Here is a 16,192-nt window from a genome sequence, read left to right as displayed (position 1 = left end):
AAAATAAAAAAGGTAAAAGGAAAGTTTTGGTTTACTGAAAGGTTGAATTTCTCTTGAGATAATTAAAACATTCTATTTAGGATGTGTTCCTTCACTTGTTAGTGATACAAGCATAGGTCGTTAAAAAAAAAATTACATAAAACCCTAAAGCAAACAATTACTCATACATAGTCTGTACAAATGAATAAATTGTATACTTGCCATGCATCCACCTTAAAATATAAGTTAAGATAATACATCCATTAAAGGAAGCTAGATAATTTTAGATGTTTTATTTCCACAAAATCTTTAAAAGAAACACTGTGTACACAAAATTTTAAGGCACATTAAAAAATCTAAATGTGAAAAAACAAGACTTCACATTTTAGAAGAAAATTTAAACATCTTTATAACTCATGTTAACAAGATGCAGAATGCATATATCATTTTTAAAAGCTGATACATTTGGCTAGGCTAACTGTAAATGACACAGAAGAATAAGTCACACACTGAGAGCAGTATCTGCAATACATTCAGTCAACAAACAATTATTATCAAGTATAAAGAGTATCAACAAATCAAATAAGGGGATGGGGTGGGTGGGAAGCAAAGAATAAAATCAATAAATCCACAAAAAGAAATAAAATTCAGTAATAATCATAGAATCCAAATGAAAGCCTGAGATATCATATAAATCAGTGGTCTAGAATCTTTCTGAAACCAGTGACTAGTTTCATGGAAAACAATTTTCCCATGGACGGGGTAGGGAGATAATTTTGGGATGAAACTGTTCCACCTTAGATCACAAGGCATTAGATTCTCATAAGGAATGCACAACCTAGATCCCTCACATGTGCAGTTCACAATAGGGTTCACACTCCTATAAAATTCTAATGCCAACACTGATATGACAGGAGGCAGAATTCAAGCGATAATGCTTGCTTACCCGCCACTCACCACCTGTCGTGCAGCCTGTTTCCTAACAGGCCATGGACTGGTGCTGGTCTGCGGCCTGGGGGTTGGGGCATGCTGAGATAAATTATACAAATCTAATGGAGTTTAAAGTGTGATAATCTGTGGCCACGTGTGAAATGTCTGTTGAGCCAAGAGAAATCTATCAGACTGCTAAAAGGTTTAAAATTTAACAATATTAAGATGTGCATAATCCCTAAATACACCCATGTATAAATCAAAGTGGAAACACTCACGTGTCCAAAAGATATAAGAATGTTCATTAGAGCATTGCTTTTAATACCAAAAATAATAACCTAAATATCCATTAAATGAGGAACAGATAAACTGTAGTAGTCACTATAAACAACAGAGCAGTGGAAACAATGAACGAATCTCAAAAACAATGTTGAATAAAATGTTACTTGAGGCAAGAACATCATTTATATTAAACTATGCCATATAATATTTATTGTTTATACTTATTTGAAAAACTCTAAAACGAAACAAAAAACCACTGAATTCAAGATAGTGGTTATATCTGAAGACAAGAGAAGGAATACTGGGGAAGGACACACAATCTTGTGACTTTTTGTCCTCTTAAACTGAATAATGAATACACAGACATTTATTCCATTATTGAATCATGTCTGTATTCCTAAAACAAAGTTTTTATGTATTCATTAACACTATCTTGAGAAGTGTACAAAATCTATTAGATAGCAAACTCTGGTAAACAATATTTAAGTCTCATTTAGTATATATTTACTATATAAGAGCATGCTTTTGAGCACTAATATGAAATATCCATAACTTCTGGGACTATTTCTTTTTTTCTTCAAAGGAAGTAGAGCCATTTCTAAACCCCCTTTTCGGAAGACAGCAATTTAGTCCCCACCCAACTTCCATCTTAGAGTGCTTTACAGAACAAGTTCATTTACTAAATGAAGTGTATAGCTATTTAAAACAACACATGGCAGAAAAAGATAAAAGAGCTAGTATACCAATACTTTAATTTTCTCAATTAGATAACAAAAATCTAGTGTGAATATAAGGAAGGAGACAGGACTCGACTGATTCCACGGGCAGGGCTCAGACACCGAACCATATGGATGACTAGATAAAACAGATCAGGAGCAGTAGCAGTTTCCATAAGACAGGCCCACCAGCATGCCTTGTCAATTTAGCATTGCCATGGCAACACCTAGAAGTTACCACGCCTTTCCATGACAAGGATCCAGCAACCTGGAAGTTACCACCATTTTCCTAGAAATTTCTGCATAAACCACCCCTTAAATTTGCATATAATTAAAAGAGGGTATAAATATGCAGAACTGCCTCTGAGCTGCTACTCTAGGCACCCTGCCTGTGGGGTAGCCCTGTTCTACAAGGAGCAGTACTTCTGCTGCTGCTGTATAAAGCCACTTCAATAAAAGTTGCTGTTTAACACTACCAGCTCGCCCTTGAATTCGTTCCTAGGTGAAGCCAAGAACCCTCCTGGGCTAACCCTCAATTTGGGGGCTTCTCTGTCCTGAAACATCTGGTAACCACGAAGGGATGAAGAAAGCAGAGATGGTGGTGAGTAGAAGAGAGGCAAGATGATGCAACAGTAGAGATGGAGAGAAGGTGATTGGCAAGAGCCAATGAGAGATGGCAGTCAGAGAAGCAGTGAGAAAACAGCAAGGGACAAGAGACAGCAGTTAACAAGACAGGAGAGATGGCAGTGTGTGAGATGAGCAGAGAGGTAACTAAGCAGAGTTGTAACGCCTGAGCTCTAACACTAATCAAAGGCTCTTTTGAGAGCCATCATTTTCCCTGGCAGACAGCACAGCTGAGCAGATGAGCAAGTGGCCATAGCGCCACTGCCTCATATGGGACCCACTGCTCTGACAGGCAGACCAATAGGTTACCAGTCCCTGTGTAAGCTCCTCCCACTGCAGCAGCTGAGCTCACTCTAGATGAGGGAACCTGGAGGGACCTTCGCCCAAGTCCCATGAGGAAGATTGGTCACATTTTGGCTTCTGTGGATGGGTGTGTCCCCTCTACCACCCCCCATAATATCAGGTAAGCTAGGGAATAAAAGCCTTTGGCTAAGTGGTCAGTTAAAAGCCCCCATCATTAGTGTGCCCTGAAACACATCCTGAGCGCCTCTTCCACTGGTTCTTTCCCTTCTATTTTATTATTCCACCAGTCATTCCATTTTCAATCCTAAAATGTATGCAATCTTATTGTTTGCTTTTAACTTTCTGTTAACTGTATGTGGGCAACTGTTTAAGGTGGGACACTTAGTTGTGAGAGGTTCCCCCAGTGTGTTGACTGTGGGATACCAGAGTCACATTCTGTGACCTCAACTCGGTCATGGGACACTGTTGGTTGCACCCTGGGTACATCAAGGTTTTCGGCATTGGTGAGGGGACCCTCATTGGCTGAAATGCAGGCACTCTGGGTTTTCAGCATTAGTATTACAGACTGCACCCCAGATGCTCTGGGGTTTCTGGCATTAACATTCCCTTTAGGACTGTGGGTTATAGCCCCTCTCCCTAGGGGAATATTAGTCTTGCACTTTTGTGTCCTAAAGTTAAAAGCATTATTTTCCTAATAGCCAGTTGCAAGCCCCTTCTTGGGAGCTGTCTTATAACTGCTTTGCTTGTAACTGTCCCTCTTGGTCAAAGGAACTGGGAGTTTACAGGCTCCTGACCTCAAATGGACAGACACCTACAGCAGCTGACAAGTGGCTACCTTTTTTCTCAGTGTCTCCGCTACCAGGTAGGTTCTCCAGCAAGTCAGGGCCTTTGAGGTCTCCCCTTTGGCAACTCTTTCCTAGGTAAATTATTTATGTTCATAGGCTTTAAAACGTTTTAAATGGCATGAGAATAGAATAGAATAGAATAGAATAGAATAGAATAGAATAGAAGAGAAGAATCAAATAGGATTGAGCTTACTGTATGGTATAAAATCTAAAAATAATAAAATGGTCCTCATCTATAAAATTCTAATGTCTGGTAGGCAGTTCAGGATTTCTTGCTAGGTTTACATAAAATGTGCTAAAGAAATGTATTTTTTATTGGGAAAAAATTTTTTGTTTAATTTGGAAGTTATTAAAAGGGAAGTTCAAAATACAAGGAAACCATTAAGTAGAAAAGAGAGGCATAAAAAATGTTATGGATAGAAATGTTTTCTCTTTGTTTTACAAAGAAGGATATAAAAAAAGAGTAATTTTATATGAGGGAGAAATTTTGCATAGTAAATCCTTGTCCTAAAGTAAAATGTCTGGTTATTCAAGAAAGAGGTAATATAGGACAATGTATTAGTCCATTCTCACACTGCTATAAAGAACTACCTGAGATTGGGTGATTTATGAAAAAAAAAAAGGTTTAACTGACTCACAGTTCTGCAGGCTGTACAGGAAACACAGTTGAGGAGGCCTCAGGAAACTTAAAATCATGGTGGAAGTGTGAAGAGGAAGCAAGTACCTTCTACACATGGTGGCACAGGAGGAAGAGAATGAAGGGGGAAGTGCAACACACTTTTAAACAACCATATCACGTGAGAACTCATTCATTACCAAGACCCTGTGCAGCTCCACCCCTGTGGTTCTACAGGGTAGAGCCCCCATAACTGCTTTCAGGAGCTGGTGTTGAGTGCCTGCAACTTTTCCAGGTGCACAGTGCAAGCTGTTGGTGGATCTAACATTCTGGGGTCTGGAGGATGGTGGCCCTCTTCTCACAGCTCCACCAGGCAGAGCCCCATTCGGGATGCTGGGGGTTGGGGGTTCCCACCCCATGTTTCCCCTCTGCATTGCCCTAGTAGAGGTTCTCCATGAGGGCTCTGTTCCTGCAGGAGACTTTTGCCTGGACATCCAGACGTTTCCACACATCCTCTGAAATCTAAGCAGAAGTTTCCAAACCTCAATTCTTGCCCTTTTTGCACTCATAGACCCAATATCACATGGAAGCTGCAAAGGCTTGGGGCTTGCACCCTTTGAAGTAATGGCCTGATCTGTACCTTTGCCCCTTTCAACCACAGCTGAAGCTGGAGCAGCTGGAATGCAGGATGCCATGTCCCGAGGTTGCACAGAGCAGCAGGACCCTGGGCCTGGCCCACACAACCATTTTTCCCTCTTATGCCTCCTGGCCTGTGATGGGAGGGGCTGCCATGAAGGTGTCTGAAACGCCCTAAAGGCATTTCCTCCACTTTCTTGGCTATTAACATTTGGCTCCTCTTTCCTTATGCAAATTTATGCAGGCTTGAATCCCTCCCCAGTAAATGAGTTTTTCTTTTCTACCACATAGTCAGGCTGCAAATTTTCCAAACTTCTATGCTCTGCTTCCCTTTTAAATATAAGTTCCAGTTTTAGGCCATTTCTTTGTTTATGCAAATGAACACAGGCTTTTAGAAGTAACCAGGCCACATCTTGAATACTTTACTGCTTAGAAATTTCTTCTGCCAGATACCCTAAATCATTTCTCTCAAGTTCAAAGTTCCACAGATCCTTAAAGCAGAGGCACAACGCCACCAGTCTCTTTGCTAAATCACAGGAAGAGTCACCTCTGTTCAAATTCCCAATGAGTTCATCTCCATCTGAAACTACCTCAGCCTGGTCAAAACCATTCAACAAGTCTCTAGGAAATTCCAAACTTTGTTATCTTCCTGTCTTCTTCTGAGCCCTCCAAACTGTCCAACCCTGCCCATTACCCAGTTCCAAAGTCACTTCCATATTTTCAAGTATCTTTTTAACAATGCCCTACTTCTCTGGTACCAATTTTCTGTATTAGTCTGTTCTCACACTGCTATAAAGAACTACTTGAGACTGGCATGGTTGGGGAGGCCTCAGGAAACTTAAGGGCAAAGGGGAAGCAAGTACCTCCTTTACATTGCCGTGCAGGAGGAAGAGAGTGAAGGGGGAAGCACTACACACTTTTAAACTAGATCTCATAAGAAGTCATTCACTATCACAAGAACAGCAAGGGGAAATTCCACCCCCACGATTCAATCACCTCCCATCTGGTCCCTCCTCTAACATGTGGGGATTACAACTCAACATGAGATTTGGGTGGGGACATAGAGCTAAACCGTATCAGACAAGTCAGAAAATTCAAGCATGTTGTAGAGGGTCTGTGTTATGTAATGACAAGGTTCATAAAGGAGACTTTATAAAAGAAATTTTGTGTATGATTAAACTTGTTATAATTAAAAGGAAATTGTTTATAATACACTTGCTAAAGAACAGTCTAGCTGGGTGCAGCGACTAACACCTGTAATCCCAGCACTTTGGGAGGCCAAGGTGGGTGGATCACTAGGTCAAGAGATCGAGACCACCCTGGCCATGGCCAACATGGTGAAACCCCGTCTCTACTAAAAATATAAAAATTAGCTGGGCATGGTGGCGCATGCCTGTAGTCCCAGCTACAGGAGGCTGAGACAGGAGAATCGCTTGAACCTAGGAGGCGGAAGTTGCAGTGAGCAGAGATCACACCACTGCACTCCAGCCTGGCAACAGAGCAAGACTCCGTCTCAAAAATAAATAAATAAATAAATAGAATGGTCTACATGTTAAAACCCAATTTTCTTAAAATGTTGATTTGCTAAATTACCAGGAATTTTGCTTTTTATTCCTGTAATCTACTCTTTTGAAAGCTTGTTGGATTCGTTTTAACTCTTAGCTTTTTTTGTCAGCTCCTGTGAGTTTTTCTGCTCCAACTATGACTGCCGTCGTGGCCTGATGCTAAAATGTTTAGTCTTAGAGGTCTGCGGGAGCAGTATTTTCTTCCAGTATAGTTTAATTCTATGCTATTTTTTTTTTCTTGATGTGTAACCTATTTTGGCTTTTGGTTTTGACTCTTATATTGCTTAGAAGTGTTTGGGGGACTGATAGGTGCCTGCCCAAATCCATTCCCTTTGGCCAGGAAGCGAGCATCTGTGCAGTCTGTTGGGGGGCTATGGATTTTGATTTTGTTCTGTATTCCTCCTTTTGTCAGAAGGTGCTGGATGCAATGTTAATGGCAAAGATTTTATTTTCTCCTGTGCCGATGCTAAGATATTATGCTGCCTGCTCCAGGTCCATTGTATCCCTCGGTGTGAACCTTGTGGCCAGGGGACTTGGAGTCAAGGAACTTGTAGCCAGGGGATGTTCTGGGCCAGACAAGAGTGGAGGTGAGAGGGTACTCATTGGTCCTTGAACCCTTTTGAGCAGTGGGGGAGCAAAATAGTGTAATACTTCTTTTCAATCACTTTAGCCAACCTCCCAGGAAACACCTCTCTTGTCCTTGTTGGGTGTAGAGGCCATGCTAAGGCCCAACTGCAGACATCATGTTGTCACTATTAATCTTGTTTGCTCTCCCAATTACCCTGAGCTGGTGTGGCTAGAAACATAATTCTACAGTAAATATTTCAAAAATTATAGCTTCAGGGCACCACCTTCATGGCTGCTAGATTTGTCATCAACATCTCCAGGATAAAGATTTCAATCTTCTGGCTTATCCAGAAAATCTCACAAACATCCCCCCCTAGACTGCCTAACTAACCACAGCAATCCTGAAATACCCAAACTCTCCCTACTGAACAAATTCCACCTGAACCTCCCACCATTACCTAGACCTGGGAAGTTGGGTATGTATACCTCCAGTGCACTCATGATCCCACCTTCTGCACCTTTTGGGGTAAGGACACTAAAGCAGAAGTTTCCCTGCAATGCTCTGAATCCAACTCTAGCTGCCAACATACCAATGCCACAGTGAGGTAAATGGGATTCCACTTGAAAACAAGGAGACTATATATGGTGGCTTTTCCTGGATTAGAATATACAGGGGGAAACAACTAACTACCTAGTCTGGGAAGGTGGCAGTGCCACCCTCTTTCAGAAAACAATTGTTCAACCACCCCTATTAGAATAGGGGGAAAGTATCTCTATAGACTCAAGTTGGCAACAAAGAATAAAGATCACACCCCATAGGGTCTCCGTTTGTGCCCCAATTCAGTTCATTTTTCTTTGTGGCCATGAATGGGAAGAAGTCACACCCCATAACCACTCCTGACTCCCCAGGTAGTCATCTGCTTTTTGTTTTTTAATTCTGAATAGTTAAAAGTCAACAACTGCTCTTTTAGGAGTAGCTTTCCTTTATGTATCAAAACTTGGAACTGAGGTGAATGTATGTTGACCTCTCTTGCCCCTTCAGGGGTCGCAGTCATAAGATCCAAATAACACCAGAAGTAAATGAGCAATAGGATTAATTCTGGCAGGAATCAGGGCAGCAGTACCCTTGAGTGGCTTTGCTTACAAGTGAACCCTAAACAACTTGACTCAAACCCTAGAATCCTTAGCCACCAACACAGGTCATGCACTAAAGAGAATTCAAGAGTCCCTAGACCCTTTGGCAAATGTATTTCTCAGTAACAGACTAGCACTGGACTATTTACTAGCTGAACAAGGTAGCGCATGTGCAGTTATTAATAAAACCTGCTGCACATATATGAACGACTCCAGACAGGTTGAGATTAACGTTCAAGAGATCTATGAGTAAACTACCTGGTTACAGATACAACCAGGGCACTTATTGCAACTACATCTGGTCAACTATCAAAAGTGCCTTCAAAAGTCTCAACTGGCTTTTACCTACCTCTTCTAGGACCTTTGAAGTCTGTCTTGTTACTAATTTTTGGTCCTTGCCTGTTTAACCTCTTTTGTTTCGTTTTGTTTTGTCTTAAACAGTTCCAGGTAAAGACAATGTTAGCACAAGGCTTCCAATTCATCCTGTCTCTGGGGCCCTATCAGTTATCCAGAGATTTTCACTTCTCTGGTGCTAGATAGGGCCTACGCCGTAAACTCAGCAGGAAGCAGTTACAGAAGATGGATCTCTATCCTTGTGTAGCCTTCTTAAGATTACGGAGGAGTATCTAATCTCTGAGGGAGGAATGAGGTAGGGAGGTGGGATTCAATTTTGGATGCGGGTCTTGGACATCAGATCAAACTGAGTACCAGCTAAAACAGGTCCTAGACAGAAGCAAATTTCCATAAGCCAAGCCCACCACCAGTGTGCTATGTCTGTTTACCACTGCCACAGCAACACCTGGAAGTTACCACATCTTTCTATGGCAACACCCAAAAGTTACCACCCCTTCCCATAACAACGGCCTGACAACCCAGAAGTTACCATCTTTTTCCTAGAAATTTCTGCATAACTACCCTTTAATTTGCATATAATTAAAAGTGCATATAAGCATGACTGCACAACTGCTTCTGAACTGCTATTCCAGGCACAATGCTTATGGGGTAGCCCTACTCCGCACAGAGCAGTACCTCGGCTGCTGCTGCTGCCGCTGCTGTACACTGCCACTTCAATTAAAGTCGCTGTTTAATACCACTGGCTTGCCCTTTAATTCTTTCCTGGGCTAAGCCAAGAACCATCCTGGGCTAAACACTAATTTTGGGGCTTGCCTGTCCTGCATCAGATACATTGGGAAAATAAACAAGAAGCACGCACTTATAAATAATTTACCTAGCTGAGATACTAACAAAGTAAAGCTCAAATACAGAAACTGCAACAAAAAGAACATACATTTACCCTTTGAAGCCCAGCCAAATAAATCACTATATCCTCCTGGCAACAAACAAGAGAACAAATACAATAAAAATCACTTTGTAATGCATTGTCTATAAACAACACAACAAAATCAGTTTGTAAAGCATTCTCCATATAAGCATATAAGCACGGCAATCAATGTCTCAAAGATCGTTGAAATAAAAGGCTAGCACAAGGCATCAGAAAGCAAATTCTCTCCCACTCACACAAACTTAACTGGGCAGAGTTATTCTGAAGTGGATACTAAATACAACTATTGGCTATTACTCGTAATGTGCTCATTATCTGCCATGATTTTGCTGGGATACTAATTCATTTAGAAAGTAATTAATACAGATAATTAAAATTCTACTCTTTCGCCTATTAGCATAGACTCACAAACAGTTTAAGTCTCTTAGGTAATAAAGAAGTTTCAGTCTGCTAAGTTAAGAAGAACAAGCAAATCTAGGACAAAGCTAGCTGCCATGCTTGAATTTTACATTTGACATTTTTATAAATACCTTCAAAGGAGATGTGTTTTAATGTTTGTCTAATTTTATTCATAGATGTGATATCTGACAACTAAACTTTAACATATACGTGATTTGGTATCATTGAGAAAAGTAGTTCCTTCAAGATGTATGAAATGCTGAGCTCCCATAAGAAGCATCATCGAAACAGTTGGTCCCGTGATAGTGAAAGTCTCCAGAATGAAGTTTAGTTAGTCGTAAGTGAAGATTCACTGAAAATACGTGAAAAAGAAAGCAGAGAACAAAAGATCCCAAATTAAAGAGGAATAAATATGGATGTGGTAGTCAGCACACTGAACTACCCTTGGACCCTATTTATTTTTGTTTTTTTTTTTAAGTTTATGGAATACACTTCACCTCTTCAACTTAGTCATTGCTTACCTGAGGGAAGTTTAAATTGCTGTGTTGATACTACTTCAAGAAATTCTACAGTACATGAAGTCAAGGTACAACTCAGAAGGAGAAAAGAAAGTAAAACTGTTTCACTGTGATAAGCTCTCTCTTAATTATAAGAATCACACTCTAAAATATAAGGTGGTCTGGTTGTATTTTGCATACAAATAATGAAAGGTAAAATGTTCCATTAAAAGTTCTGATTGAAGAGCCTAAATTTAACCTCGTACATTCTGAAGATAATTAAATGTAATTAGTCATACCTTCTTCTAGATAGCTTTCTAAGAAGCTGATTAAATAAGGACTTTATGTATCTGGTATCAAACAGCTGTGCATGGCACAAAATCATTTAATAATATATAACCAAGGAGAGTTCATGCTTGAAACAACTTTATGTAATAAACACTATATTGGAGACAGAATCACTTGCTCTCAGAGAGCACAGTTCCTGTTAGTTCCACATGTTATTGTCTACTTAATCTCCCTGATTTTACAACAAATATAGTTAGCAAATTATTATGAGCTTAGCTAACAACAAAAATGCATTACATAAAGAAGTAGGAGATAGTGCAAGTTATATACTTACCTCATTTTTTACATTATCTGAAGCATTCAATGCAGATTTTGGATCACCACCATCCTGTTCACTTGCTGAAACTTTTGATTCAAATTCTGATTTTGTTATCTTTCCTTTACCATGTGAAGATGATACATTTTCTATATGCTGGCCAACAAGGCTATTTAAAACCAAAAGATATATTAAATAAACAGATTTTACTGGATAACAAATTCGATACAATCTAAATTCTTATAACTCATGTACAAAGTAAACCAAGGAAGAAACACAGAGAGATCAGCTTTCTCTCAAAAAGTGGAATTTAACATACACCAAAGTCCATTCAAACCGGACACTGCTGTTGTTACAGAATCATAAGAAGGACAAACAACTGCTCCTACCCACCTGTCAGGTGGACTGACAAAGGAAGGTTGTTCAGTTGGAGCACTAGCATCAAGGGCCTCCCCAACATCACAATCAGTTTCAGACTGTTCGGTTTCACTTGGTTTGGCTACAGGAATAGTACCAGATTTTTCTATTTCACTAAAAAAAGAAACAAGAAACATAATCTGGTAATTAAATAAACTTGAGGTAATATACATTAAAAACACTATTAGTGATTTCCAAAACATACTGTAAACCAAAGAAAGAACATTTTAAATCATGTCAAGTCCATTGCTGACTTGATCTGTTATTGTCCTCAGCTTCTAAATAACTACCTACCAAATATTAAAATATTAGAGGTTAATATTTGGTCATATCGAAAATAAGATTTTTAAAAATTACTTATTCTCACTGTATCTTCTCTAAAGTTTAATTTCCATGTTACTATATTAATTCTACCAGCATTAAAGTTACTTAAGGTATCCTTCAAAAGTCGTTATCTGAAGACATTTCACTAAAATTTTAAGGTGTTCTTAGAATTTCATTGTTAAAATATAAACCTTCATATTTTTCCCTGCCTCACCTCCATTTCATTAACCAGTCATGTTTAATATAATGGGAGTATAGAATTCACTGTTCAGATATGTGGTATCTAGCCTTAAGTTCCTTCGGAATCATTTAAATTTAAAAGCTAAAATACTATCATTATTTCTCAACATGTCTTCTGTTCCCTGGCCTGTACTGAGACAAGCTCCTAGCTGGTAACCATAACACCTTGTGCAACTCCTTCAACCTAGGCCCTTACATTCTTGAGAAGCAAGGGTGATATTAACTGACACATTTATCCTATGTACCAGTTATTCTTCTTGCACTTTATTTATATTAACTCATTTGATAAAGGAAATGCTTATGTAGTATTAATAGAAAGACATTTCATTTTGTTCTTTGGACTGTTGCAGGAAGGAGCTAGGGGAAGTACCTAACAAATTTTCTAAACTAAGGATCACTTAAACCTAAACACTCTGAATATTTATTATCAAGTTTGAAAAAGGTAGCGATTCACAGGAAGACATAAAAATGAATGAAATGGCAGTGATACTTAATGGAAATGAACAACCTGACATTTGAGTTGATAATTATAGGGAAGATAATTCAAATAAGCACTATTTCCTAAGCAGAATCTTACTTTGCTTAGACTATATAGAGATTTCACACTTGGGATCTATCAACTTCATTGAGTTAGCTAAACAAACTTGTTATAAAATCATTACACTCAAAACACACAAAGGCATGCAAACACATGCACACAAAACACAATCACTGTAATTTAATTTAGGTCTGCTATATAGCCTAAACTTGAAACTTGAGTATCAAGCTGCTTTATCTTTTAAAGAAATCTTTCTATCACTAAGTAAGGAGATTCTTTTTTGTGTTTGTTTTTTGTAATGACTTACTCAAGCTTTGAGATTGGAGTGATTTCTGAGGTAGATGAGCTGGAAATATTTTCAACAGTTTCACTGTCCACAACTGCATTGGAAGACTCTTCATGCAAATCAACCGTAGGGAGTGTCTCCACCACCGGTGGACTTAACTTTTTTGACTCTGTATTCTGTTTAAAAAAAACAAGTCAGCTAAATTAAATGTTGAGATTAATATATCATCTCTTTAGCAGAATAGGCATTTACGGAAAGCATTTCTGAAAAATGACAATATAAAAAATGTTCACTAAAAAAGTACTATTATAAAAATCCTTTCTTCCAAGATTACCACCCTAAGGAATATATTTCGTATGAAAACACAGGCCCTACACATTTTTTCATGGCATTTCACAAACTAGGAAAGAACTTTCTCCCTACCTATTTCCTGCTTTGCATCAGGAGCTACAAAGATTTCTGTCTTCTCTAATTGATGAATGCTAGTAGCAACAAAGAAACCCTATGGACAAGTACAAAACAGTACAATACATAGTTCTTGACCCTGAGCAGTTTAGGAAATAATGTGTATCAATAAGCAACAATATATGTTCAAGTAACACCAGGAAGCAATAAATGATTCCTGCTGCTCCTTCAGTCTCGAATGTCCCGGGCCTTTCAGTCCTCCAAAACACAATGTGAAATCTACCTAACACCTGTTCATATTTGAAAACCTCTATTAGCACCTCCTCTTCCAAGACCAACCCTAAACAGAATTCACTACTCCCTTCCTCTATGCCTCCAGTGTTCTCTGTACACTTTTATCACAATATCTGTAACAACTCAACTGCCATTATTCATGTCTCCCTCTCTTCTTCAAGTATACCATAAATGTCCTGAGTAACAACTATGTTCTCTTGATCTTCATATTCCCAGTGTCTAGCACAGTACCTAGCACACAGTAGGTGTTTAAATGCTTCAATAAATGAATATCAAGTGAGAGGTACAAATATCATGCTCAGCTCAAGGAAAAAGAAACTAAGGACTATTATGAATTAGAAGAGCTAGGCCTTAAAGAAAAGAAGGGCCAGTATAAGAGCAGAAAACAACCTCAAGGCATGTAGTCCAGAAAATATAAAGTATGATCATTTGGGGAATTATTTATACTGAGAAATTCACAAAAAAATATAAATAGTCGTCTGCATTTTATGATGGAGAAAAGGACTACTGCCTTTTTATCAAACACTATATTACCATATGAACATGTATTCAAACTTTAAAAATTAATGAGATACTTTACTTGCTTTTTTTGAGAGAGAGTCTCACTCTGTCACCCAGGCTGGAGTGCAGTGGTATGATCTCGGCTCACTGCAACTTCTGTCTCTCGAGTTCAAGCAACTCTCCTGCCTGAGCCTCCCGAGTAGCTGAGACTACAGACATGCGCCACCATACCCAGCTAATTTTTGTATTTTTGGTAGAGACAGGGTTTCACCATGCTGGCCAGGCTGGTCTCGAACTCCTGACCTCAGGTGATCAAGCTATTTTTTAATTAAGTCTTCAAAATCCGATGTGTATTTTACGCTTACAGTAAATTTCAATTTGGACTAGCCACATTTCAAGTGCTTAATGGCCACATGTGGCTAGTGGTTACTGTAATGAACAATATAGGTATAGAAGACATGGTAAGCACTTGGAAGTATCTGAACACAACTACATCACAATAAAAGTTTTATGAATAATGGTAGGAGTGTTCAGGATAGTCATACAATTGTAAGGGCTACAAGTATCACTTTTCTCTTACTCCTATGCATAAACCCTTGACAAACGTCTTCCAGAATCCAATAAAATGAAACTAATTCTGTCGCTTTAGATAACTCAGTAAGTCATAAATAGCCCTGGCTCTTGCAAACAGTGCAAGGTTAAAAAATAAAAAACAAACAAAAAAAAATAGCCAAGGCTGTATTTTTTTAAAAAGAAAGAATTTTCCCTCATTCTGAGTTGAAATGTGTGTTCTTTTTTTAATATTCGAGATTTTAGTTTTTCCTTAGTCCTTCTGCCTCCAGATCAAATATCCCCAGTTCCTTCAGCCATTACTGATATTAAATGGCTTCCAGATACCTCAGCATTAGCATTCTGATCAGTTTATGGTATATATATTCTAGACAATCAAATATCCCCAGTTCCTTTAGCCATTACTGATATTAAACAGCTTCCAGATACCTCAGCATTCTGATCAGTTTATGGTGTATATATACTAGTTTTTAGTATTTTTCATAAAGTCTGGTGCACAAAATAAACAATATTCAGAACGTAATATAAGAGAGGGAAAAAACATATTTTAACCTATTAGCTATTCATACCCATGATAAGTAGAAATCTTGGTATCAAAATACTCTGAGTTCTACATAAAAATACTTTCTTTTGTTCCAAGTGATTCAGGTTAGAAAAAAATTTCCTAACAACTGAAAATCTGAAGAGACAAGATACATCATAATGAACCAAAATAGAACCAAGGAAGAAATGAGGATTTATACTCAAACCTTTACTACCAAGAGACTAGTCACATTTATTATTATTATTATCTGTAATTATACATGTTCTCAAAAGTAGTACTATCAGCAGGTAAGTAATCTTAAGTCCAGTTACAGAGTACCTCAAAGTGAAAAAACTAACAATACACACACAATATGGTGACCAAACAGAGGTTTTCAACCTTGTGAAGTAGTTTGAAATGACATATTATTAAAAATCAAAGCAACATAGCTTACTTGTACATCCACAATAGAGTCATCTTTTAATTTATGTTCTTCTGGAGAAACAGGTAAATTTGAACCTGATTTTCCCAATGATTCGGCATTGATAGGTCCCTCTCTTTCATCCTATATAACAACAACAACAACAAAAAAGATCACCTGATAAAGCTGTTTTACAAAAGTTATAAAGCAATATGAAGACCATTTCTTTCCATACTTTAAAACCAAAAAACTGACTTGTGTATTTGTCTCTAATTAATTTGTTTACAGGATTATTGTCTATTTCCTCGAATCCCCTCATTGCTATAACACTTAAAATGTGCAATACACCAGTTCAACAACTTCATTTGATTTCTTAATAAGCATTTTAGTCTTACCATCCAGCACTGTTTTAAGCACCTAGTAAAACTCTAATAAATATCTGACAAATGAAGGTACATAAAGCTCTTTCTTTCATCTCTTTTTTGACATACATTCGAGTTAGAATTTCTAATACCTTTATGCCTTCTAGAGTGTAACTTTCATAAAAGTTCATATTCAATCTTTGTTTACCTCAGCCTATACAGCTCATACTAGGTATGTAAACGTTTGCTGAAAGAATATGCTTTCCACCTTAATGCTCTGCTTAAATTCATTTTATGACATTTGTTCGCAAAATGCTTCATCAAAAGGGGAT

At 38.3% G+C, this 16,192-nt stretch overlaps 1 protein-coding gene across 1 annotated transcript in view; it reads right to left on the bottom strand.

The window, feature by feature from the left end:
- Positions 1-16,192, bottom strand: part of SUCO (SUN domain containing ossification factor) — a 79,556-nt gene that overhangs the window by 43,296 nt on the left and 20,068 nt on the right. Inside the window, exons 3-6 of the mRNA XM_017866867.1 lie at positions 15,532-15,642; positions 12,806-12,960; positions 11,373-11,510; positions 10,998-11,148 (exon numbers count right to left, since the gene is read on the bottom strand). Coding sequence (XP_017722356.1) covers positions 10,998-11,148; positions 11,373-11,510; positions 12,806-12,960; positions 15,532-15,642 — 555 coding nt within the window. The remainder of the gene's footprint in view (positions 1-10,997; positions 11,149-11,372; positions 11,511-12,805; positions 12,961-15,531; positions 15,643-16,192) is intronic.

This window comes from Rhinopithecus bieti, unplaced genomic scaffold, assembly GCF_001698545.2.
Source record: "Rhinopithecus bieti isolate Rb0 unplaced genomic scaffold, ASM169854v2 scaffold_1853, whole genome shotgun sequence".
In the NCBI taxonomy this organism is placed as follows: domain Eukaryota; kingdom Metazoa; phylum Chordata; class Mammalia; order Primates; family Cercopithecidae; genus Rhinopithecus; species Rhinopithecus bieti.
The sequence above is the reverse complement of the archived record's forward strand: the minus strand, read 5'-3'. Positions and strand labels throughout refer to the sequence as shown.